The 26,992-nt window shown below is 34.6% G+C and overlaps 1 protein-coding gene across 3 annotated transcripts in view; it reads right to left on the bottom strand.

The window, feature by feature from the left end:
• RPS6KA3 (ribosomal protein S6 kinase A3) overlaps positions 1-26,992 on the bottom strand; it is a 76,816-nt gene that overhangs the window by 9,528 nt on the left and 40,296 nt on the right. For 2 of the 3 annotated variants that reach the window (XM_035320628.1, XM_035320790.1), the window contains 13 exons: positions 25,748-25,828; positions 24,651-24,730; positions 22,341-22,447; positions 19,980-20,017; positions 19,480-19,622; positions 16,242-16,312; positions 12,535-12,623; positions 12,207-12,271; positions 12,003-12,105; positions 11,439-11,563; positions 9,335-9,460; positions 7,089-7,178; positions 2,713-2,871 (listed from right to left, as the gene is read on the bottom strand). In XM_035320628.1, coding sequence (XP_035176519.1) covers positions 2,713-2,871; positions 7,089-7,178; positions 9,335-9,460; positions 11,439-11,563; positions 12,003-12,105; positions 12,207-12,271; positions 12,535-12,623; positions 16,242-16,312; positions 19,480-19,622; positions 19,980-20,017; positions 22,341-22,447; positions 24,651-24,730; positions 25,748-25,828 — 1,277 coding nt within the window. The remainder of the gene's footprint in view (positions 1-2,712; positions 2,872-7,088; positions 7,179-9,334; positions 9,461-11,438; positions 11,564-12,002; positions 12,106-12,206; positions 12,272-12,534; positions 12,624-16,241; positions 16,313-19,479; positions 19,623-19,979; positions 20,018-22,340; positions 22,448-24,650; positions 24,731-25,747; positions 25,829-26,992) is intronic. The other variant, XM_035320706.1, reaches the window with a different exon arrangement.

The raw sequence follows: 26,992 nt of genomic DNA, 5'->3' as shown, positions 1-26,992 counted from the left end.
CCTGATCTTTGAAGCTATGTTGCAATACTCCTTAATAAAACCTGTAAAATGTAAGGGCAATCTTTGAAATCAGATGACCTGTTACACATATTTTCTGCACAAGACAAATTATCTTAAGTCTCAAGATGCATTTGCTCTCTGTAAAGAAGAGAGAATATATGGCTCTAGACAGTATAATGGATTTGAATGTCTTCTATCAGGAATTTAAAGGAACCTACTATGAAGGCCTTAATCTTCCTGATTGTCCAATGTATTTGATTAATATTAAATGCAGCTTTTTGTGGTTAAACTTTTATTCTTGACATTCTAAGGATGTAGTTACATTAGAATGAGAAGATATCCCAAAATTTCTGAAAGTAAGTGATATGCAGAATCAGAAGCTGTATGCTAGCAATATTTCAGGAAAACAAGACATAGAAGTAAAAGACTGCAGAGGGTCTGCAGATTATAAAGCCACTTAGAAGTCAGCCTACTTACTAGAGACTTTTTTTTTAGCACGTGAAATTTGCAATTCCCAGACTTAATAAAATACATAAAATTACAGGAACATGTCACTGAAGCTGAAAAATAAAAACTATCTTAAAGAATTAGAGGTGACAAATGCTAAGTGAAAAACCCTGGCTTGAGTTGCCGGTTTATGAAAGAACTGACTCCTGGTAGCCCTCATTTTCTGAAGCTTAGAATCTGCTTTTGTCTAACGAATGAAACATCCCTCACTGCTCCAAGAGGCGGGAGAAAATACAGTTTTAGTCTAGTTGCTTTTTTTGAAATATATGCTAAACAGGGTGGAAAGGAAGAAGTGCAAAGATCAGTGGGTTTGTCAGACTGCTTCTAGGAGTCCAAGTTTCCTTTGTTGGGGGGGGGGGGGGGGAGTAGTGTAACAAGGAAGAGTAGTGTAACAGTCTAGTTCAAATCGAAACCCTAAATATTATTAAGGAACCGATTTTTTTTTTGTTAGAATAACATACCTTCTTGTACAAATCTGCTTTCCAAAAGGTGAATTTTAAAAATATGTCAGATTGTTTAGATTATATTGACATTTTGCCCAGAAATAACATTTTATTTTACAGGAACAGTAGACAGCAAAAACAATAGGCAGGACATTTCAGTTCTTTATTTCTTAGCATCATGTTTTTGATTATCAGTGTCAATCGTTACCAGCATGCTCCAGATCACATGATACTTCCTGTTTTATGCTTTTTGTGATGTCTACCCTGCTAGCCCTTTGTTGTTTTATGCAAGCCCTAAATACTTTTAAAACTGCTTGGGTGAGTTAGAAATATTGCTTAACCTGAAGAGGAGGATTTCCTTCCTTGCTTAGCTATGTTTTCATCTCAGAAGTATCCTCTGCATGGTCATGAGGAACTCCTTTTGGGAAGGGCTGCAGAGACAGCACATATTCAGAACCTGTCAAATTAGATTACTAATACCATAGTTAAGTGAGCTCCTCTGGTGTCCTAAAATCTATGACTGGACTCTTCCAGGCAAGAATTAGACTACTGAAGCGTTCACTATTTAGCTATCTGACAACCTTTCATGTTGAAATGTATTTAAGATAAGTAGACAAAGTTTCCGTAAGTTCTAAAGAGCATGTAGTACAATTAAAGTTAAAATGCCAATATTTACAAATACCAATATTAAACATAAATGAAAAAAATACTCCCAACCCTCTACTTAAAATTCCCAACCCCTATTTAACATGAAGACACTGGGCTTTTGTGGCCATGTGGTCAAAAGGAATCAAGTTATGCTTGACACATTTATTTGTGTTTGACACTATTATTTGTTTGTGTACAGATGTTAAGGTTTATTCATGTCTCAGATGCTGCTGGCCAAAGATTCTTAGCACACACAGGATCAAAAAACTACTCACAAGCAAGTGCTTGAATGAAGTGATGAATCACACAGCAACATACACCAGGTAATTTTGATCATAGGTTTTCTGAAATAAGAGCTCACAGAAAAGTGAGCTGAAGTATCCTGTGTTTCTTAAAATAATGTATTACCCATTTTGAAGCTTCTTTTCTTGGATAATAATAAAATTAGGTGTTATCAACTTGTATTTTTCCTTGCACCCTTGCTTTCTGCCTTTTCTCTGTCCTACTTTTCTTGTTTACTTAAAACTGCAACACAGCTTGTTGTTCTTGCCATGCAGTTGCCACACTTGCCTTCTCTCTCTGCACTACTTCCTCTGTCTCCAGATTAGTATCTTGAAGCATTAATTTTCTTTTTCTTAACAGTTTACTACAACTTCCTGATGCTATGGCGCAGGAGCTACAAGTCAAACTTCAGAAACAAGAAGGGGAAGAAATTTCAAGAGTAACAGGTGGAAAATAATGGATGTTCAGAGTCTATCACAGCATGAGGTTGGGACTGCGCTAGATCCCATCACTAAGCAACAGTGCTGTCCCCAGCACCAATTCTTGGCTTACTTCCTCTAATATCCTATTAGTCATTATCTGCATATTCCACAGAACTGCTCACAGGCTGTATGAAGGACAAGAGAAACCGTTGTGCCATCACTGCTACCTGGACATGTACACAATTGATGATGAATGTTATAATTGTAGCACGATTTTTTTGCTGAAATGTAATCATTTACCAGAAATTACTTAATTACTGTGAAGAAGAACATATAACAATTTGGGTTTCTATTTCTGAAAGAGAAGAATATTTGCATCTTTAAGCATTTTCTCTGAGGTGAAAACTTACCCCTTGTGCATGGAGGTATTCAACCGTTTTTGTTATTGTGAATAGAACAGCACTAGCTTCTCGTTCCGAGAAAAATTTTTGCCTAAGAATTTTATCCAGCAGTTCTCCTCCTTTCATAAGTTCTGTTACTACATACACATATTTTCCATCATCATACACCTGCAAAAAAAGTACATAAAGATGTAAACTTCAAAAATACTGCTTCTCTTTCTGTGAAAAGCGCAAAGATAGTGCGGGAATGTCCACAAACCTTTTCATTAGATAAGCCAATTCAATTACTTTTCTCTTATTTCTTACCCCACACACTATTCACACATTGTTCATCTTCAGAAATAAGCACAAAACAATCTACGGAAAGGTGTTACAGTAAAGAAATAACTCAAAAATATTGGCATGTAAAAGTTTTAAGACAAAAAAAAAGGATGAATAACATGTAGTTGTCCTCAAATAGCTTCATACATGTTAAATAACAAACATTAAACCAGACATGGGAAAATTCAGAAAAATAAATGGAAATTAATCTAATTAAACAAAACTAGAGCCAATTCTGGAAGCAATTATTGCACTAAATTGTAAATATGAAAAGAGACCATTCAACCAACCAGTCAGAAAAACATTGACCTCAAATAATCTGTGTACAATGAAGTCAATGCATACAAAACTGTTATTTAGAAACATACAATTTATATGTATGAATAAAGGCTATACCAAAGTCTAAAATGAATACACACACGCTTTTAGTTATGTAAAATATTTGTATAGAGCTTTCACCTTCTTGGGTAACAATAGTTGAGAGGTTATTTACAGTGCCACCAGAGGGCACTACAGACTAAACTAAAGGAAAACACATTTTAAACATTTAATTTCACTTTCTTGGAGTTTTGACTTAACTCAGAAATTGGTTTTTAGTGTAATGAAACCTTTCACACTCCTTGTTTCTTGTTTCTATTTCAACTTATTTTTCATGGTGATGTTGGAATTGTTCTCTTCTGTAATGTGTGAGAAATAAACACTAGCTTGTGTTTAAGTAGAAACAATTATTCAAGTTGTAGCAAAATAGATTTAGGAATAGATAACAGCTAAATTAAGAAATCTTTCATTCCAATTCCTCCGTCAAATTATCTGGCAAACACATACTACTAAGCACTTCTAATAACTACAGTTTGGTTTCAGTTTGAAAATTCAAATTTTCTAAGCTTACAAGTTTTTGTTCTCTTTACTAAAAGGATTATTTTCTCACCAACTAAAAAAAGAGGAAGTGCATTAGATAAGTCTGCAGGCTTTCACAAGCTTATGATCTTAAGATGACAACAACATGACAGGTTTTAAAGTTCTTGTTTAAGAGCAATTTTCCCCTCATTAAATATAAATGACTTATCATCTGAATGTGTTTGTGTTAAGATTTGAAATATTACACAGGTTTAAAAAGCAGGATTATATAATTCTAAACACTAAAATGGTGTTTTAGTTTGCCTTTTTTTTTTTTTTTTTTTTAATAGGCGTGCTGCCTCTAATCCCAGTATAGCGTGAGGAAACATGTTATTTCACTTGACACTGTAAAGCACGCACATCTCACTACTGCAGGGGAACATCTGAGCAAATCTGCATTCGGGTCCAACATTTGCTAACCCTTGCTGGCCCTGCTTTGCTTGGAGGAAAACAAAACAAAAGCACACCACCAAAAAGCAGCCCTCATTCTTTCTCCTTGCCCTGATCTCTCTAATCAACTTAATTCCAAGAAGCTGTTTGTACTGAATAAATACTCTTGAAGTTTCCTTCACAATCAGGTGCACTGCATTATGCTGAGATCATAACTGCGATGTCAGTTTTTAGAATGAACTCCAGGGACACCCCAAAGATCAGTCTGTAAGAAACTAGAGTGAAAACCAGAAGATGTAGGCACCTGAATAAAACAATAGAATGGAGAGAGAGAATACTGTTTTCAAAAAGTGAAATAAGGTTTCACATACAATATTTGGAGATTTTTTTAGTAATCATAAATAAGCACTTAAATAGGAAGACTAGACATACTGCATTCAGATTTCCAAAAAGCTTCTGAATTGGCTTCAGCCAATGTTTTAAATAAAAATAGGCCAAAAGTTCTGTTACAGAACAGTATTAGGCAAAAAAAAAGGGAAAATACATATAATGGTCTGGCACAGGAAGTTCCTAGGCAATGGACTGTTGGAAGCTCTGTGCTTCCTCAGTTCTTACACTGTTTCCTAGGCATCCACTACTAACCACCATCGGAGGCAGGATATTGGATAAGAACATTTGATTTAGCACAGTGTAACTCCTTTTGTTTATGTCCTGTGTAACTGAAAAAGTCCACTGATAACAATTGGAAGGAAAAACCCTAGAGGATCCTGCACTGCAAAAAGAATTCACTGTTCTGAATATCCATTGTTTTAATCCAAACACCTTCACAATTAAATTCCATAAAAAAAGGTCAGGGAAAAATGAGAATTTCCATCTTAAGTTAAATTCAAATATTACTTTTTTTTTTTTTTTTTTTTTAAGACAAGAAGAAAATATTATTTCTTTCAAAATAGTCATTTACAAGATATACACTTAGATACCAGAAATTTTGTTTTAGAATATCAGAATAGAAGTATTTAAACTTTGGCGTGGAACTGATTGAAAAAATTAATTAAATCAACATTAAATTTTATTTACATAATACGTGGTGTTCTCAGTGAGTTTGAGGTCCATTGGCCTACCCCTCCTTATTCTTTCCTCTGAAAACATTATTATGGGACATGCAAGCAACCTGCCCCATGCATCTATACTAGGACAACAAAAACTTAAAATAATGTTAAATTCTTACCGTAGTGGACATTATACAAATTCATAATACATATGATTCCTATGTCTCTTTCCTTACACTGGACATAATTCCACTGACTCTGCCTGTGGAATTGCTCTGAAGTAAAAGTAAGTGAGAATTACAGCCAATTCTCTCTTCCTTTGTGGACTTGAGGTTTTTTTTTTTTTTTTTTTATATAGTAACCTTTTGCTCTTAGTATATTCCTGTTGGTTGAATTGGTTGAATGAAAGATGTCTCCTACTGGAAGACAACTGAGAATTATGAAGAATTAATCACAAAGGAGAATGATCTGGCATAAGAGGCAACTAGTCAAGGCTGCCTGGGATTCTCTGCTTCAGTGAAATGTATTCATCAGATAACTACTTGTAATTCCCTGCGTTTCTCTTCCTGCCTGAATAACCACCTTTCTTATGAATTTAATTAATACATAAACCTACCATGCAGCACTAAAAGCAAGCTGATGGTGATGCAGTTTGTGTGAATGTGGTTGCTCTCAGATTGTATAATTGTCCAACCACATGAAGCAGAGCAAAGTGTGGCTGTAATGGTCATCATAGAATACCTGACTTGTGATACCCAACATGCAATGAGGTAAGCTTCATGGTTGGGTACTTTGTGTACATGACTTATTTTGTTGTCTCAAGAAAGGGCCAAAATACATAACAATAAACCAGAGAAATTATTGTAGACGAACTTTAGGGGGCATTCTGCAGTATTTATTTCTACAATATTTACAAGCTACTGTTTTAAGTACTTCAAAATATCTGAGAATCTGCCTTTGGCTCAGCTTCCTGGAAATGGCTAGCTCTGTTTTGATTGATGTTTGTTTTTCTGGGGACCAGAATACCCTCTTGCAGACTGAAAAATAAATTAAGCACATGCTTTAATCAAAGAAATGCAGTTCTCTTTCTGTTAGATAATCAGAATCCAGTGCTCATTCCGAAAAACCTCTACCGCCCAACTTCTGTTATTCTTTGTGTTTTGTGGTTGAAGTGTTTCCATGGTCAGAAATACAACATAGGAAAAATAACCGGATGCAACCTTCCATACAAAGACTGGATAAAGATATTGTGTAAAGAAAAGCGATATGAAGAGGTTTTGTCCACTACTAAATACTACTCATTACTGTCCATGAAAACTGCTTTGGGTATTATGCTAACCTCAAACACTGAGTCCACTGTTATGTAAAAACAAAAAAATTGCTTTTGACTAAGGTAAACAAAGGTAGGTTCAAAGTTAAATAAGCAATCAAAAACCTTCCTTGTGCCTTTAAAAGTACAGCCCATGTTAAAATGAATTATTTGTGTGCTAGTTTTTTTCAATGATTAATTACTTGGCTGCTTAAGGCTACATTGTACAAAAATATGAACATCTGTAAAAGATGAGACAACTGAGTAAAAAAAAAGAATATTGTTGAACAAATGGTATTACAACATTATTTTATTATTACTGAAAATCAATAACAAATCTAAAGCATGTAGTTTTTCATTTCTCAAATTAAAAAGTAATATGCAATTGTAATGTACTAAGTGTTTAACACACCACTTACATCTTTTAGAGTAATAATATTTGGATGCTGTCCATAGCGCAGCAGGATTTCAATCTCCTCTGTTGGATCTCTTTTACTCTTGTCAATGATCTGTAAGAGCAAATAGACATGCAGACATGACTCTTTTTGTGAATATTATAGTGCAACACTTTGGCATGCTCATTAGCAGAAACACATCAGCAAAATTTATCATTATTGGCAAAGGGTATGGAATATAATCAAAACCAAGTTAAATTACCAAGTTAAATTGGAATAGCAAGACATGGTAAAGAAAGTTGGAAAAAGGTGCAAAGATCTCTCAGCTGAATACAATTTTGGTGGATAAGTGATCTGATCCCTCAGGCTGTGATAAATTATGCAAGGCTGCTTAGTGGATGAGACTTCAGTCACCCACCATTTAATAAAATAGGAAATTCCTGACCTGAGATACTGGTTTGACAATGCTAATGAACTCATTTTCCCAAAGCTAATCTCAAACAATTATTTAGTGCAGCAAAATACAAAGAAGGAGAGTAAGGGAATCAAAAATAGGAAGAAGGAAAGAAAGCCTAAAGTTACTTCAGACAAACATTCTATCATGAAACTTCATTTGAATATCTAGATGCTTGCTATCAGTCTCAGAAGTCCTGCGTGCAAAAAAAAAGCCAAAACATTATTTGGCCCAATTTACAAAGTATTCTTATTCATATACTTATAAAAAGTCCTTCTCCTTTTTCCTCTTTCTGAACTGTAGCATTTGCTCTAATATCTTACACCTTCTTCCTCCTGACATTCTAAAGCCCTTCTGCTAGCAGTATCACACTAATATACTGATAACTTAAATCTTTTTTTCATTATTCCTTGAGGAGGAAAAAAGCCACAGAGGCAACAGATAAAATAATAAACGTTACAGCTTAGAGAATTTATGTCAGTAATTTTCTTCCAGTTTCAAGAACTTACTCTAAATCGCAAGCACAGAAGTCGTATCTGTTCCTGGCTAGAACAGGATAATGACAAGTATGTGACTACCAAATTGAATTTGGAGACTGTCCAGTAGAGAAACCGTGTACAAGGATACAGCAAAAATGCTAAATTTATCTTTGCATTTTACATACGTGAGTAGTGAAATGTTCAACAATTCAAGTAAAGAACTGCTTCATAGTACAAGAGTAGAAGGCTCTGGGGAGACCTTATAGCAGCCCTCCAGTACCTAAAGGGGGCCTGCAGGAAAGCTGGGGAAGGGACTCTTTGCCAGGAATTGTGGTGGTAGGACAAGGAGTAATTGTTTTACATTAAGAAGGTAGATTTGGATTAAATATAAAGAATAAGTTCTTTAATGTGAGGGTGGTGAGGCACTGGAACAGGTTGCCCAGAGAAGCTGTGGATGCCCTATCCCTGGAGGTGTTCAAGGCCAGGCTGGATGGGGCTTTGAGCAATCTGGAGCAGTGGGAGGTGTCCCTGCCAACAGCAGGGGGGTTGGAATTTTGTGGTCTTTAATGCGCCTTCCAACCCAAATCATTCTATGAGTCTATGATTTAAATATTTTTTCCCCTCCATTTTTAAAGTCTGCTAGCCTATACTTCTGCATGTTAACTATCCAGCTCCACAGTGTTATGTTGAAAGACAATAAAAACAGACTTCTTATTGCACTTCTATCAATTCCACGGATTTCAGCAATTAAGAATTTAATGCCTTCAAAGAAGCATTGTAAAGCCTGGTAGAATAACATTGAAATAACATTAGCATCCTTTTTAAAAACTAGAAGCAAAGACAAAGAGCTGAAGTTTATTCTGGAAGATATACCACCATTATATATTACTATATTCAGTGTCATGAACTCATATCTATCTGACAATTTATTAATCTACTTTGGAAGCAAAACAACATATAAAATTACGTTTAAATAAAAGCAATCTATTATATCTTTTTAAGTGATGGAACAAAATGTAAGCTTTTTCAATGTATGTTTTTTACTAGAAGTAGTCATTCAACTCCCATCAGTTTTATTGTAATTATACACAGGTACCTCAAAGACTGAAGATTGCTTTTCATCACCCAAATCTACACAGATAACAAAACCATAGCAAAGTCTACCAGTAATTATTCTATTTGCTTGATAAGTACAATTCATATTTGCATCTAAAATCTCTAGATATTAAGAAAATTATTTTAATTTTCTATGTTCTTTATGGCAAGTAAATCTACAGTAACTATGTTTATGACTCTAAATCTCGAGAACAGTCTGTGTTTTATAACGAATTAGTTACCTTTACAGCATATTCCATGTTTGAAGCTTTATGAATACATCTTTTGCAGATGGAGTAGGACCCAACACCAATATCTTCTTTTACTTCATACCCATCGGTAAACTGAATGCTGTTCCTGTGCAACTGCTACCAAAATAACATTATCAATTGATGAATATTCTAAATATATATCAATATAAATATCAGTTACAAGTTTTTGAATTCCTACTGATTTGCATCAAACTTTAAACTGATGGCTGTACTAGGTCAATGTGATAAATTATATATTAGATACACAGTAAATAATGCACACTGTTTTCCAAATCGACCACATAACGTTTCTGGTTTCCGATTTATTAATTTAAAAATAGAAACTCGTTTACAAAAGATCTGAGGACTACAGCTAGTAATAAAAAATAGTTTCTATTATCTAAGTAGATGAATGCTTAAGTTTTCTTTACATGCGAAATGCCAGCTAGAAATTTCAGACTATATTCAATATGATCAGATTAACTGGGATTTTCATGGAACAGTCAAAAATTGTTTCATAGAAATAAAGAGCATAAAGGAGAAGTGTTTCACTCTCGGAAGGAAATGGCGATCTGGTATAAGGAGTTTGTGCAAAGGATGCAAAGCATTTGCAGGAAACCATCTGGGTATCCTGCAGCAGACAAAAGAGGAAATAAGAGTGAGGAAGTGGTTGAGGGGCACAAAGGAAAAGCAACAGAGAAAGACTTTTACAAGAGAAGGAAACCATATACAAAGAGAAAGAATTTGATCCACAAAACTATGTGGGAAAGAAGGAGTACAATTAAGCTTGCAGAAACTGTTAGCAAGACCACAACTTCTGGACCAGAAGTTATTCTGATGCGTATACTAAATCAAACAGCTTCTTTAGAATAGAAGAGGATCTATGAACTCTTGAAATTTAACAGTTTATCACAAATGAACCAGGTAATGAGCACAATCAAGAATATTACAACTATTTGAGATGCTGTAGGAGGACTGAAGAAATAAAAACTATTTTGGTTTTGAATAGACTGTTGAAAAAAAACAACAAAACCTTCTTATACACTTACAAAAACATCCTTGCAGTGAAAATACAAGGAAATCTAATCATACAGTATACTATTATATTCCTACCTATACACCAGTAAGAAGTTTTCACCACAATTTAGACCACCAGTTGGTTTTCATGACTTAGTCTTCCTCAGTAGTCAGTTATTAAAAGCAGAAAAAGGGGGTGGAAATAGAATTTTTAGAGGTCTTTCATTTTTTTTCCCCTTTACATGCATCTGCTTTTGTTCTGCTTACTGCAAACTCTCCACTGCTGAAACATGCTTTTAAAATGACCTCAGTCTTATAAGGAGTCAAGGCATGCGTCTCTCCTGTTCTAGCATGAAGTCACCCTTTCTTGTCTCACACAGGATTGTGCCTAACCAAAGTTTTGTTGTTTAAAAATAAGCAGCATCAGAAGTAATAGAATGTATAAAAATAGTGACCACTTCAGCTTATTAGAATTAACAACCTCACAATAATTAATATGGGAGACCATTGCATACCAGTAGGAAGCCAAAGCTTGTGTGTACTTTAACACTGACTTAAATGATGCAAAAATAGCCACCAAATATCACAGATTAGCACTTAAAATAAAAAAGTACCTTGGGAGAGACTCAATATAATCATAGTTCTAGAATACACAGCAGTCAAATAACATCCAGAGGGACTTTACAGTTATGTTCTAGTGCTTCTTACCTGCACTGCAGGAACCAATATTGTGGGGCATAGGGGAAAGCGATCAAGATGTCTGCATTCCCCTTTGGCTTGTAATTACGGCTAGATATTAAAGAGCAATTACAATTCAGATGACAGAAAGTATTCATTTAAAGGGTTGAAGACCATTCACACTCACAGCTGCTGAGTAATGAAATAGGTCCTGCACCTTTAGACATCTTGTTCAGAAAAATAATCCGATCCTTACTTTTACTGAATAAAGCTGATAATGACTTTGTCATGACATTTTATGATGAAGGTAACACCCCCTCCACTGATTGACAGTAACACTGCTTTATTAACTTTTAAAAATGTTTTGGTTTTATTTTATTGTTAAATTTGATGTACTCACCTGGACAATTGAATGCACTCCAACTGTCTGCATTGATTGGCTTTCATCATCTGATGCAATAGCTACAAAACTAAATCCACGAAAAAGTTGATGTGCATTAGCACTAGGTGGAATACCGGGCGAATCTGAAAAACATGTCATCTACTTACAAGCACAGTTTTTAAAATGAAGAGATTATGTCTATTCTGAAAAGCAAAATACAGCCTTATTCTATAAAGCACACAAATTAGAATTTGTAGAGAGTTTTTCTGAGGATCAAAATACAAATAAGTACCGAATTGTTTTGCATATACTATACATAAACACCATTGATAATCAGCTACTACAGAGACCATATTACTGTCAGAATATTTTGCAAGTTAAAAACTGCAGAAAATCTGCAGAAAGTGTTTACATGTCTTAGCGTATGGATGAGCATATTTGTTGTTATATTTATAGAGGAGTAGTAGTACTCAAATTTGGTAACTCCCCATCAACACCTACAAGAACAAGATGCTTTACATAAGTTGAAGAGGAACAATGTTTCTAATTTTTGAACACACAGATTGGTTTTTCTCTTTTTACCTTTTGGAGTTTTTGCCGTAAACTCAGGATCAAAATAAAATGTATCTTCCGGTCTGCCAGTTGCAGGTTTAAAAGGGGGCTGAATTTCTCTCCTGTACAATTTCTAGAGAAAGATAGCCCAGAATGGATTAAAAAGTTGTATGACACCACCAAATACTCTTTAACTAATAAGCTTATTAATTTTATTTTGAATTAGATACTCACATTCCAATCTATTTTGGAAAAAAATTGATGTCTCTTAATTTCTTCAACTCCATCTGGACCTGCTCCTTTTATAAGGAAGAAGTTATTTTCTTAGTCAAAAAGAATTACTAGCAAAATTGTATTTCTTATTACTACTCCATTAATTTTAGAAACGTAAATAGCAAAAACGGTAATATTCTGTGATCATTAGAAGAGCAAACAGGCAAACTATGTTCTTGCTTCAAAGCCTGTTTTAGACATGAAATTGCAAACTTATTTAGCCAATCTAATGATCATTCATGTTATCAGAATTACTATCCAATTTAAAATATTCTATTAAAAACTTTACCTAATCTGTTTGCTGGGTTTCTTTTGAAGAGCATTCGCAGAAGACTCTGTGCTTCAGGACTCAAAAACTGAGGCATTCCAAGTTTTGCCCTATAAAACAAAAATAATTAATAGCGTACAAGCATATTAAGGTAAGACTTAACTTCGCAGTTCTCCTGCCTTTTGTCGTTCAACAAATCCGTATCACAAAAAATAGCATCACTGAGAAATTGCCTTCAGACCTCAGAAACAGAGTAAAAAGTGCTGTCAGTCATGTAAACCTCTAATTTCATTTTTTTTTTTCCATTTTGTGTAGTATAATATTTTCAGTAATGACTCGGGAACTCAAGCAGAGGATGTAAAATGTTAAAAAAAAAAAGAGATAAAGTGGCAGAAAAGAATAGTTACAGGATAACAGTTTACAAACTTGTATTTTTTGTAATCCATTTTGACTGCAGTTTTAAACAAGTGACATCAAGCAAGCAGATCCATTTGACAGTATGATAAAATGCATCTTAGAAGATGTAAGAAAAGCATCATGTATGACATATACCAAAAACACCTGGGCAAAACAATGAAAAACTATAGGATACAAATTGAATAAAGGTAGGACAGATCTTGCAAGATGAGCATGTAAAAAGAGAAAGATCACTTCATTTTTACCCCCCTCACTCTCCATTTCATTTCAAATACTACTTTGCAGCTTGCCAGGCTTGAATTTCAGATTTTAGGTTTTGTAGTTGCCATGTCATTTTGAAGTCCTCCCCCCTTTCCCGCCCCCCCCCCCCCCATTTAATAGCCTCCACAGTAATTTCACTGCTACTAGGTTTCATTTTTTTTTTTTCTTATAACCATTTTCTAATGGTTAGGATGGATATAATTCCCTCCTTTCCATCTCTTGTTCAACCTTTAGCTTGTACTTGTAACAATCCACAACAAAAGCTTTTTCTGCATTTCAAGCAAAAAACATGCTTTGCCTTGCATTCCAGCTATTTGTAGATGTCCACCTCTCTGTCACTTCAGCAACTACATCCTTACTGCCATGCACCTTTAGCAGTGGAATTCTTATTCATGCACTTTATATGCATTTATTTCATTTCATTTAATGTCATTCCTACTCACAGCAAAGTAGGTGAGAGTACACTGTAAGAAGGAAGCAAGGAACACATTGTCTGCAGATGCGTTAACGGTATCTATCATTTGTAGCAAAACAATGTTACTGAAGGACAGAGAACAGAACTGAATACCACAGAACCCTGCCAGGGTCGTGGAAATCTTTGCCCTGCTATTATAATCCGAAACAGCTCCAACAGTAGCGCTGGAGGTCAAGTGCTTAGAAAAGAAAATAATCTAAAACCTGGCAAAATATATAAGCACAATTAATCTTATAGAGAATTAATTCAATAAACGAAGGTAGAATGTGAAGAATTGCTTGATGAATGCTATGTACCCCAATCCACAGTGAAGGGAGTCAGAGGACCTCATGTAAACCAGAGACTAAGACTTATCACATCCTTCCCATCATGAAGCACTTTTCACAAAATCCTTCAGTGGCCACTTGACACAGCAGAAAGAAAAAGCAGTCCCCATGTCCTGAGAGTTCCTAGGTTATAAGCTACATGAGTGACAGCATTTTTTTTTCCTGACATTCCTGATGGCCAAAGACAAAATTTTATATGAAGGCATACCTTCAGTAAAGGAGACAAGATGCTTTAAAAAGATAACTTGATTGCTGCCAACTATGCTTCCCCCCACCAAATTGGAGAGTTTCTCAGTTTTAGGAAAAACACACAAATAAAAACTTGTCTCAGCAGCACTGTGAGAAAGAAAGAGCCCAGGAAAACGTGTTGTAAGAGGAATGCATTTTTTGTGGATTTTCAGGAACACAAGGTAAGAAAAGCAATATATCTTAAATGAGACACTATGAAAATATGAATTCAGATGCACACCTGTCCATTTTCAACAGTTAAGAAAAAATAAGGAGAAATATAGTATGTTTACTAATATATGGAAAATAAAAAGAAAGCATACTGCCATTCACTAATTCTTATGGGGCCGGACAAAAAATGTGAAAATATAATAAGACTTTAAGAATCCTTTTTTTTCCCTTTTCAGCTGTTAATGTTACGAACAGCAAAATATATTTGTATGTGTGTAATAAGCAGAACTGTACAGAAGATTAAAACAGGTAAAAATTCTTTCTTCATACCACATTTTTTGTGCAGCTCTATGAAACAAGTAACAACTATAAAGACCAGAAAGTGAGAAAAAAGTTGGAAAAGGAATTAGAGATACATGTTCAGATGAAATCTGAAAGTAATTATGAATGTCAATTAACTTGCAAGGAGGATATTTTACATGGCAGCTGAACACAGAAGATTTTTCTAGCAACAGTGGAAAGATTGAGGAATGGAGTGGAGTCACATGAACAATAAAGAGAAAGATATGACTTGAGACATGGATAGAAAAAAACGTATGGCTCCTGAAATAAGTGTGAGTGAACAAAACTATCAGACTAGTTTCTTGTAAACAGGAGGTGGGCAGAACTAGTTTATGCTTGCTGTGAATAGATAGAACCTTTTAGTTAACAGACATTCAATAATCATGACATGAAGATTTGAATTGGCATGGTGTTGAGACAGTAGTAGAAATTTGCACCACTAAATACATTTACAAATGGAAGATGAGAAAGAAAAGAGAGGGCAAAGAAAAGCAATGTGTATGCATCTTGAATATAAAAATCAAGAAAAAGAAATTAGTTTGTTTTCTAGCAGTTATCACTTTGAAATTACTTAGAAAAAATATGAAAGAATTTCATATTATTTATTTTTTAAAAATAGATTGTTGGTGCAAAAGAAGCACTGGCTTCAATATACAGGTGGACATGTGGACTAAGGATGCAGATAAACAATGAAGAAGGAAAAAAAACTTGAAAACTAATAGTCTTATGAGCTTCCAGGATTAAAACAAAACAAAACAAAAAACAAAACAAAACAAAAAAAAAACAAGAAGTAGTATTAGTAAAAAATGGTTGGACACAGAAGTGAAATTATGACACAATAAGACAGAATTGTTTGTACACAGTTAGGTTACAGTCTTGAAAGTGGGACTAGTATGTCGTAGGTTTAATTATGGAGAAAAAAAAGTAGGCCTTCATCAGCAAAAACAAGAACGTTAACTGCATGAAGGAAAGCAATTTCCACAATATAGTTAATGCAAAACCTATACTAGAAATAGTCAAGGGGAAAATTGGAGCTTGGGCAAGTCATAAGAAATTATGTAAGGGAAGATGCATGTTAGCAAATAGGGAAGTTTCAGGAAAGCAAGTTGTTGGCAGCAGTAGTAATATAAAGAAGTAGGGTGAGGAGCTGGTAAGAAAAAATGATTAAAAGAGAAAGTACTTTCTCAAAAAACTAAAACAAAACAAGGAAAAAAACGTACAGGGTATCAAAAAGGATAAGAAGGTTAAAATATTATGGAAATAAGATGGGAAAGATAATATGGTTGGAGAAGTTGTTATTACAGATTAAAGAACTGCTATGAAGTTCTTTGTACCTGGTATGGGGGAGGAATAGAAAGGCAAATTAGATAGGCGGCAAAGGGAATTAATAGGGAGTGAGGATTTACCAGTACCTTTGGAAATGAGGGAAGAGTAGAAATTAGATATTGCAGCCCGGAGGGCATCCCTGTAGAATACCTGATGAGATATATAAATAAGAGTGTACTCACTTGAGAATCATAGTCATGGTTTCTTTTCTGTCTTTCCCTTGGAAAGGTAGAGTACCAGTGAGCATTTCAAACTGTATAGAGTAAAACTTTCATCAATTACATTACCTGGACAAAATCTAATTTTTGACAAAACTACTTAGCATCTTAACCTTCCAAAATTCATGCATGTTAACAATCAAGTCTGTGCAAAACAACTTCTCATTGTACAGCTTAAATTACTATGAACATTGAGCAGCCTCTGCCATTTTAACGCTGCAAAATATTTTCCTGTATTAATACCTTGCTTCACATGCTTTCATCTGAACAATTTAGACTACAATATTCTGTGCATCATTTCTGCCTAAAAAGTCTATGCTTAGAAGACTTGAGCTATACAGCTATATTTTAGTTTTCAAGAGGGCAGGGGGAGGGAAAAAGGTTCCCCTTTCAAGAGTTAGTGACAATTTCTCTTCATGCAGAGATATTAAAAAAGGTCAAAGTGTTTAAAATTGGCACGTACATAGCCTTTGTTGGAAAAGGGGAAAAGGTTAGTTGATTGACGAAGACATGCATGATGAAAAGTGGTTACTGTATGCATACAGTGGAAATAGAGTCTGAAGGAACACATAAGCTACACAGTACATGCATGCACATTCTGCAGTGCCTGGCAGAAGGCACTAGACACTGTTAAAATACTGATCTGTTCTGAAAGTGACTGAGTAAAAATAGATAAATATAAAGGAACTTCTGTTGGGCTGCAGTATTCTGCAGGGATATCTCATCTGAGGTACTGAAAGCCATCTGACAGCAGTCATGGCAGCCAACACTGAGGCAAGAATTCTGATTTTTGGTATAAGAGTTGCAAAACAGTTTAGTTTAATGAAGTTTTATGACATATACTTAAAGCCATCACAATTAAAGTAATTATAAAGGGATTTTCTGGACAGCTTATGCAAGCTTAAGTCATCCTGAACAGGAGGTATCCTCTATTCTTTATTTTTCTGTTATGATCCAAATGTTCAGTCTTAAAAATGTAGGTCGACATGACTGTAGTATTATAAATCTAAAATAAGATAAGTTGAAATAGAAGCATTCTTTAAAAATCCTTTTCATTAAAATACATTTTTAAATTTCTTATTACCTTAAAAAGTAATCAGAAGAAAAAGGGGTGCCAACTCTGCACTACTGCTAGATACTTTGTATTCCAATTATTTTTTTCACTCATATACTTTTATTTTATATTTTAAATTTAATATAAAGCCAACACAAAAAAGCACTACTTTAACAGTTCTTACCGCAATTGTCAGGAAGAGGTACAAGGCTTAAACCAACACTACCAAAAATAATTCACTTTTTGGTTGTACATACCAGATTGACCTGCTTCATAAACTATGCTTGCAGATTTTTATTTTTTAAAAGCAGATTTGTGGCATTGCATGTTTTGCTTACTTGAAATGTTCTAGATTAATAATAAAACGTTTCTTTAGCAGGATCCTATTTGTCCCAAGCATATCTATTTGCATAAACAGCTCAGCACGTGCGTTCTTTGTCCCACTGTCACTCCCCCTCAAAAAAAACAACATTGTAGTCCAAAACCAACAGATCTACAGTGCTTTAAGTCAACATTGGCCTTCCCTAGTCACCATCATTTACTTATTTCAGCAGGACAGTAAGTACCTCAAACGCATAATGCTTCCGAAAACTTAAAATGAGTATTTTTAGATGTCTGGCACTCATGAAAGCACTGAGTTTTTTAAAGGGCAAATTTAAAGTTACTGCTCAAGGATGCCTTTACACAGACTTTTGCCTTACAGCAGAAGAGAGGCCAAACAATTTATTATCTTCCTAATCTCAATTTCTATGCTATAACTTTTGTTCATCTAGATCCCGTGTACCGATACCACACAAACAATAACTTCAATTCTTTTCAATCAAGGCAGATTTGAATTAAGAATGATTTAAGAGTGGATACACACATTGCCTATGAAAATTAGCATGTGAACTAGAGATGGAGGCACAAAAAATGTGTCTTAGAGAAAATTGCACTGTATTCCATGTACTAATTTAGAGAATGTGCTTTCTAAGGTCATATTTTCATATTCAAAACAGAAGCCAAAGTGTTTAATATGCAGTGCATTTTAGACTGTTAAAACTACACCAGTCATGTCTAACATCTTTCAGCAATTTTCACTATTAACATGCACTTCATAAGCACAAAACTATAGTTTTCAGCTCTATAAAGTAAAGCTCAAGTTTAACTATGTTTGCATTATCAACAACAAATACTCTGCCACTAGTTTGCAGTTATCTTTTAATTTACTTACTGGATGCTCAAAGCTTACAGTAATGATAAAATGTGTTCTTACTGATAAAATGAGTGGTTTTGAGGGTATTTGTGCTTGTCTGCTGTCTTGAGAGAGTTTAGTCATCAGGTGCTACTTTTACATAGTCAGTTTTCAGATCACAACAGCATTCTAGATGATTAAAAGGTGGTATGACGACTTATTTTCAGACAAAAAAAGTCCTTCTCATACTAAAAAGCACACGTATTGTACTTTTACAGTTACATATGTACTACAGAAACAATAAGCATATTTCCTTTAAAAAATAACAGTTAGTTTATCTTTATGTGAAAAATGCACACATTATAAATATTAAAGGCCATTAAAGCATTCCTAAAGTACCAAACATGATCTACTTTTTCCTCCAAAGATATACTTGATACACATTATTTCCCCTGACCCTGCAACTCAACAGAAGTTAGCTCCTTCCAGGAATGTTGTAAAGATGACTCTTCTGAGCTACTATATCCCATATCACCTCAGTGTCAGTATTTTGGTATGTACAAGCAAGCGTTGTCATTATTCTGACAAGTTTTAGTTACACTGGAGACTAATCAGAAGTTGCCTTTTTTTTTTGCCACTTGAGAATAAATTCAAATTTAAAATTTAGATCTATGTCTTTCCTAACTTGGAAGGTACGGTATTTCTCCTGCATATTTTAGTACTCCTATTAGTCTCTGTAACATTCAAACCACAATAGCTGCATATTTCAATTCAACAATAACAATAGGATGGCATATTGTTGGTGTTGACATGAGACCTAGTTCGCATACTTGATCCAAACACTGTTATTAATTTCATGTAATTTGGATTTTTGGTAGTTACAATTCATTTAAAGATCTCCCTACAGTTTAATATTTATTTCACCAAACCTTATAAAGCAGTTTTGCTATTATTTGCATTTACCAGAAACCTACCATTAAAACACCAAAAGACCACCAGTCTGCACTCTGTGTATGGCCTCGTCGATTAACAACTTCTGGTGCCATATATTCCACTGTTCCACAGAAAGAGTAGGCCTTTTTCTCATGATCAATTGACTCCTTACTTAAGCCAAAATCTGGAAGAAAATACAATAGTTCAAAATGCACTTTCTTAAAATCAATCACAGTAAATACCTTTACCATAAGGTGATGCCTTTACCAGTCATACATACACACACCTAAACATATATATATTTAAGAAATACAGATTCTCCTCCCCCCCACCCCCCCGGAATTATTGCAGATCCATAAGATATAGTTTCAGAACATAATATATATTTCATTTAGTCCAAAGACTATCTGTTCTGATTCACAGCAAAATTACCTCATTGAAGTTGCTGATTTTGTTGTATTGCTCTACCAAAGAAGCAGGAAATTCAAAGATTTTATTATGAACAGAATAAATTCATACATTACAATTTCCTCTTATTCACCTGTCAATTTGATATGTCCTTCTTCATCAAGCAGGATGCTAAAAAGAAAAAAAATATCTTTTAACTATTGGATCAGACAGTGTACTGGCAACACTTATGAAAAAACAGAACAGCATGCACAAAGGCACACAGAAGTATGCGTGCATGAAAATGAATCATTAGAAGGAGATACTTTGGAAGTACGCTTTTTTCCCTTCAATCCTTTATTATTAAAGGTTATAAAACAGAACCAACATACCAGATTTTTATTCAACTATTTGGTTAAATTCAGCATGGAACATAGTAACTTTTATTTTGAACCTTCAGTTTTGGAGACCTGTAGCATGTGTATCTTTTTTTTTTTTTTAATCAGTTGTGACAATGAAAGATACATCTCTATTTTTCTTAAACTAAGCAAGAACTTCTGCTTGCATGTGTATGCATAATATGTATTAATTTGCAATTATAGTTTCAAAGGATGTTGAACACTTTAATTAACATCAAGTAATAGATATTTTCATGTTCTACCAGAGGCCCTATATCCGTAGGCTCTGTAGTAAAGAGTAGGCCTTATGCTTCTGTCTATTTCAATCACACAAAAAGGTCACACTATCTGAGATACCAGCTCTCCATAACAACCACTGAATATAATTGTGATTCAAAGCATACAAAGTATTCCAGGACTGGACTTTATACAACAACCTACACTGTGGACTTAGCTCCTCCTACTTCTCCCATGGGGAGCTGTATTTCCTCCCTGTGATGAGAGGTGACCCAGACACACACTGCTTGTCCATTTCCCCTGCCCATCCCTTTTCCTCTTTCCAGTTTCCATGGTGGGAAACATCATTTCACAGCACAGACACAGTCTGCAAGACTTATTGCTATCTCATTGTCAAATAACGTGTAATTTCAGCCTTAGATAGTATTTTGAATCAGATACTTCCAAGGCTTAAAACCAAGGTTCTTCAATTGGTACAGACATTTGCCTTTTTAATGCTATATTTGAGGCAGTAGCTACTCAGTCTTTTGGCAAGACTTCCTCTTGCAAGTAAATGTCAGCAGCATAACCGAGGTTCTATCACTTTGCCTTTTAAACATCTTTTCTCACCTAGCAAGGCTATTTTTTCTCACTTTGGAATTACTTAACAGAATGCTCTCAAAGTTTACACATAATCCCTTTCCCTCTTCATTTTCATGCCCCAAAAGTCTTCAAATTTCTGATTTGAGAATGAATCTTTCCCCTTCTTGTCAGACAAGGCTAAACATTTTTAAATTTGTGCCATATTTCCAGGAAAGGCACAAAAGAACAAGCTACGCTAATGGGAGCCCCATTTAACAGCTGGCTTCTATACTACTTGTTACTCATTCTTGGTCTTTTCCACCAACACTTTACATAAGACAGTTCTCCACAGACTTTTCAGGTCCTCCATACAGCCATGACAGAGAAGTTGGATCACCAAGGACATCAGGACTTCAGACTTACTACAGATTTCCTGGCAATGAGGCAGAGTAGGTTAACTACCTCACCAAGCACAACAGATGAGATGCATGCTGTATTTTCACTTAGACTCCTCTCCAGGTAGAGAGTATTACTACAGCATACATAAAAATGTTGGCATTTTTATCTGAAACATTTAAGTGTTCCAGATGACACCGCTGACATTTTCTTCTTTACGTCTTCTAACACTAAAAAAATTACTGGAGGAAAGATAGAACAGGATGCAGTCACTGAATGAGACAGAGATGACTAATGTATTGGGAGGCAACCCTATAATGGAATTTTAGCTCCAAGCTTATTTTAAGTTTTCAGTGTAATTTCTTGATTGTCAATAGGTTAAATTAGCATGTGACGCCTTATTTTCATATTTAACATTTAAACTCCATTCTGCTCTTAGTGCAGTGTATTTTAAAAGTCAGCTTTGGAAGAATGTTTATTGTTAAGCTTTCAAATGCAAATATGTAGCATTCAACTGTAACCCTGTATCATGAAATTGTTCCAAGTTTATCTTTCAGTCCAGAAATTCTACAATGACAAAAACAGAAGGCTAATATGATGTCTTATCCATTGTATACTTTAAAGCACATGGAAAATGAAAGGTACACATTTCCGTATATTCTTTACTTATAGTAACATGGATTGTAGTACTTGGCATATCACTCTATCTAGATGCTCCTGTTTGAGAGGAAATTAAATACAACACTTAATTAACAAAACCCTACAAGGTTCCCCCATCTCCTTCCCTGTTCAGTTTATATAGTATCTTTATATAGCAAATTTAAATAGAAAATTAAAGTTTAACAGCTGGAAAGAGAAGTACATTGGTAGAAGTGCCGTACAAATCAAATTAATACGTTGTATTTACTGCAGCAGATTCTTACTTTTCTGGTTTTAGGTCCCGGTATATTATTCCAAGACTATGTAGATGGTCTAAAGCAAGTGCTAATTCTGCTAGGTAAAATTTAACATCATCTTCTGTGAACATCACCTGAAAAAAAACACAGATTATTTTATGTACAAGACCTCTAAAGCTTATATCAGCACCAACTAAATGGTCAAGATAATCTGGTGTTTCTTCTTAATACTCATATTGATCTTTATAAAAAAAATAGAAATTCAAATTGGTTTGTTAGAAAAGGTCTAGAATTTTATAGCTAATACTGTTTCTTGTACATACTTGAAAACTTCTGAAGGCAATATTGTATTATACTTTCTGCAAAACTGAGGTTATTTACTTCTGATTGCCCAAGAGAACAAACAGATTTTGCAGCAGGACTGAAAAATTTTGGGAAGCATTTAAAGAACGTGACTACCTCTTCATTGGATGTCAACATGTTTCTAGACAAAGGAACTAAAGTCCAAACACCTGAATTTCTTCTACAAAGTCAAAGAGAGAAGAAAAGTATATGAATAATTTTTGAAGAGCATTTCTGAAAGTACCATCATAAAGGAGTTGCATGGGCAGTAAAAATCCCAAAATGCAGCCTGAAATGGAACTGCAGAAGAGAAAGATCAAAGAGTGAACTAAGGAAATGGCACAAGTAAGCACAGGTAAGATCTTTGGTAACAATCTGCATTTTCTATTAGGAACTAATCATTGCTTTGATTCAATGAAATCATAGAATTATAGAATGGCTCAGGTTGGAAGGGACCTCAAAAATCATCTAGTTCCAACCCCCCACCATAGGCAGTGATGCCACCCGCTAGATCAGGTTGCTCAGGTCCTCTGAACATGCTATTCCTACTATATGAACAACTGTTGTGATCCACTGAGAGGAAAAAAAAATGCAATTAAACTGCTCAGAGTTAAAAAAAAAAAAAAAAGTTCCTTCATGACTTGATTCTACCTCAGTTGATATGAACTGCTTTAAAGAAATTTAAGAGTAACATCTTCAGATGATTTTCCCAAATGGATTGAGGAAAAAAAAAAAAAACAGCAATGGGGATCACAGACGATCACTATTTTAAGCAAGAATTAGAAATAACACATTTTCATCTTAGTAGTTTAAGGAGAGGACATGATACCAAAGCTTGTACAAGAAGTACTTGCTGATGTTATACCTCTACAGAAGAGCTAATATTTAGTACAGGTACACTGAAGAAGTACAGAAATCTCTACAAGAAACACTTAAAAGTTCAAAGAATGAAAGATCCCATGAGACTGATAATACACCCACACTACGTTCTTTGAAAACATTGAGTGAAATTAATCTCTCCTAAACTTAAACATCTGCACTGTAGATTTCTAGCTCTGAATTAATCACTTTCTCTTTTGTAGTTAACGGATAAAAAGCAGGACCTTTTAGACTGCAATTCATCTGATCTATCAGATCTGATCTAAAGAAGGGTCAGCCTCTTCACACAGGTAACAACTAGTGATAGGACTAGAGGGAATGACCTTAGTTGCACTAGGGGAGGTTTGGGTTGGGAATTAGGAGACATTTCTTCTCAGAAAGAGCAGTCAGGCATTGGGACAGGTTGTCCAGGGAGGTGGTGGCATCACCATCCCTGGGGGTGTTCAAGGAATGGTTGGACGTGGTGCTTAGGGACATGGTTCAGTGGGTGACAGTGGTGGGGGGGGATGGTTGGACCAGATGATCTTGGAGGTCTTTTCCAACCTTAATGATTCTATGATTCTGAATAGATCAGATGAATTCATATGACGATGAAACAAATCCAGCATGCCCATTTCACTCTGTCAGTTATCAACCGTTAGCTTAAATGCAGGTACCTATAAAGAACTTATCTGCATTAAATCTTATAAAATTTGAGTGGCTTCAGATAAAATAGCCATCATCAGGAAAGTGTTATATGTTCTTTCTTAGGAATCAAGAAAAATATATGGATTTTTTTTGAATAACTACTTCATATAAATCCATGTTCTGACATATCTTTAGATGTAGTAGCAAGAGAAGAAAATCTAAGCAAGGTATAAAATGCAATGCAGAAATATTGCTTTTCTAAGACTTTTTCAGAAAATATGTAAATTACCTAGTGTTCTCATGGAAAGACTTCGTGCAAAAAAGCAATGAAGCAAAAACCTAGCTCATTAAAAGAAGACTATTCAAAATCTTATTCAATGAAAATGGAATTTTAAGAAGTAAACTTTTCTAATATAGGCAATTTCAGTTTAGGCAATTTTAAAATAGGCAAATTTTATCAATATACAATTTTCAAAGAAAAAAGTTTACCTCTTTGGATAAACGTGTAAACAAGTCTCCTCCCCTGAGGAAATCCAAAATAAGATACAGCTTCCCTTCTGTTTGAAAAGCTGAAAAGATCATTTAAAAACATTAAACATGATCTAACTTTACCCATTATTAGAATAACCTACCCAATAATTCACCCTTATTTTCTTTATCTTTCACCCTCATTTTCATTTATTAAAATTAATTATTCTTCTTTTTCCTTGTGTAAAAATGTATTTAAAATTATTAAATGTTTTCTTCAATGGACCAAGAAACTCTCATGCCACGTGAAAGTGAAACAAGACATCAATGAATTGACTAAAAAGGTAAGCCATGTCTTGGTTAGTCAACATTTCACTCCAGATTTTGAAAGTACAGATTTGACAAATCTGTAACTAACATATGTATTCTATAACTTCTGGAAACTCAGCTTTGCAGTCTATCTTGCAAAAGAGTGACAAGTGAAATAGTGTAAGCTAACATTATTTAAGCCGCATTACAGAGCGACAGAGATCTGAAACTTGAAATGTAAGAAAAAATGGACTCTAAAAAAAAATCTGAATTGCACAATAAAGACTACTTTGTTTATCTAAACTATTTTTTTTTCCTGTTTACTTTCTGCATAATGTTTTAAGAGTATTAGTTTCCTCCCCCTCAGCTTGAATACACATTTATGGCTGTCCATGCAATAAAATGAAAAGAAGTTTTCCCACCAATTTTAATGAAACCAGAAGTGATGCCATTGCACTTTTCCTACAGAGCACGGCAAGGATAAGAAAGCAATTTAAAAAAAGTAAGTGAATGACTTATATAAAAGATATGAGGTTTTGGAAAAGAATGGCTAGATACAGATAGGTAAATGTCCTTTCTAATAAAGCAGAGAACTACAGACTCTCAATCCCATAAAGATTTAAGACCATGTATGAAGTTAACCATGTACATAGAGTTACATGAAAGTTACTACACAGCAAGCCTTTGCACAATCAGGATTTAGATAGCACACATTTTCTATGGTTCTCTGAACTACAATAAAAGTGTTAGGTAGTACTTCAACAAGCTCCCATTTTTAAGATGTAATTTATTTTCCCCCTCCAACTCACCATAATGTAACTTGACAATAAAAGGATGGTTAACTTCTACTAATATATCACGTTCCATTTTTGTCCGAACCCGATCTCGAACTACAACAGAACATGAGCAAGATTTTAAAAAAAGTAAATCACATTATGAATCAGAATTGCTCCTGCATTTCCTGATGTACTTCACATCATATACTGTGGTATAACAACTGCCTACATGTCATTGTTGTGTATGCAGAAGAGATTTGAGACTTTCAGATCACAAAAATAGTATTACGAAGTATATTCAAAAGAACTAAAGAACCTTAGGCAAATCAAGGAATACAGCATATTATTTTCAATTACAATATTAGATCTTGAAGGAAGTTGCAATTACAGAAAAAGAACATTATTTCCAATTAGTTTAACTTTCATTCGCTTTCAACTTCGTTCTGGAACCAAATGACACTCAAAAGCAACTGAAAATTCAGATAAAGAGTTGAAAAGTGTGATATCTTCCTGCTAGTGTCAGTTTTCTGTTCCAGCCTTTTGTATCTTTGAGTTCTTACTGCCTCAGAGCATCTCCTTTCCCAGCTGCAAGTCACACTTCCAATTTCAGTGTTTATCGGTCTCCCCATGTGCAGGCAGAACTAGATCCACAACTTGTACTACGCTTTTTATGCATAAGGCTAAACCACCATTAAAATGTGATGAAGACAAACTCTCAAACATCTTCAAAAAGGAACTGCTAGATGACCTTTGACTCCAATTCTCAGCTACTAACAGGTTTGGGAAATGAAAGGCTATTGAGGATATCAAAGGACCTTAAATGAGTGGAAATCAATTCCAGAAAAAATAGGAAGTAAATAATGAGAATAACTTGTGCCGCAATACAGAGTAATCAAAATATAGGAAACTGTTCAAAAACCACTCACATCCTAATAGTTTTAAACGAAAGTGAAGTATAATGAGATTTGAGATAGACAATTGGCACTAGATCTTCTGCAGAAAAATGTGAAGTTCAACATTTTAGCAGAGGGTCACAATTCAATGCAAGTATGAAGTTTTTGTTCACAAGTCATCTGTGAATATTTTCAGATTAAAACATGTTAAAACTGCAAATCAGTATTATATCAATAACACAGGTGAAGTTCCACAAATTGTTAGAGCAATGCCAAGATTATCATTGCAGTTCTAGTGCAGTTGTGACTTAAAAAACAATACAAATAGACTGAAGTATTAAACAATGACATAAAACAATAAATACACACTCTGGCTAAGCAGTTA

This window comes from Oxyura jamaicensis, chromosome 1 (genome assembly GCF_011077185.1).
Source record: "Oxyura jamaicensis isolate SHBP4307 breed ruddy duck chromosome 1, BPBGC_Ojam_1.0, whole genome shotgun sequence".
Taxonomy (NCBI): Eukaryota; Metazoa; Chordata; class Aves; order Anseriformes; family Anatidae; genus Oxyura; species Oxyura jamaicensis.
The sequence above is the reverse complement of the archived record's forward strand: the minus strand, read 5'-3'. Positions and strand labels throughout refer to the sequence as shown.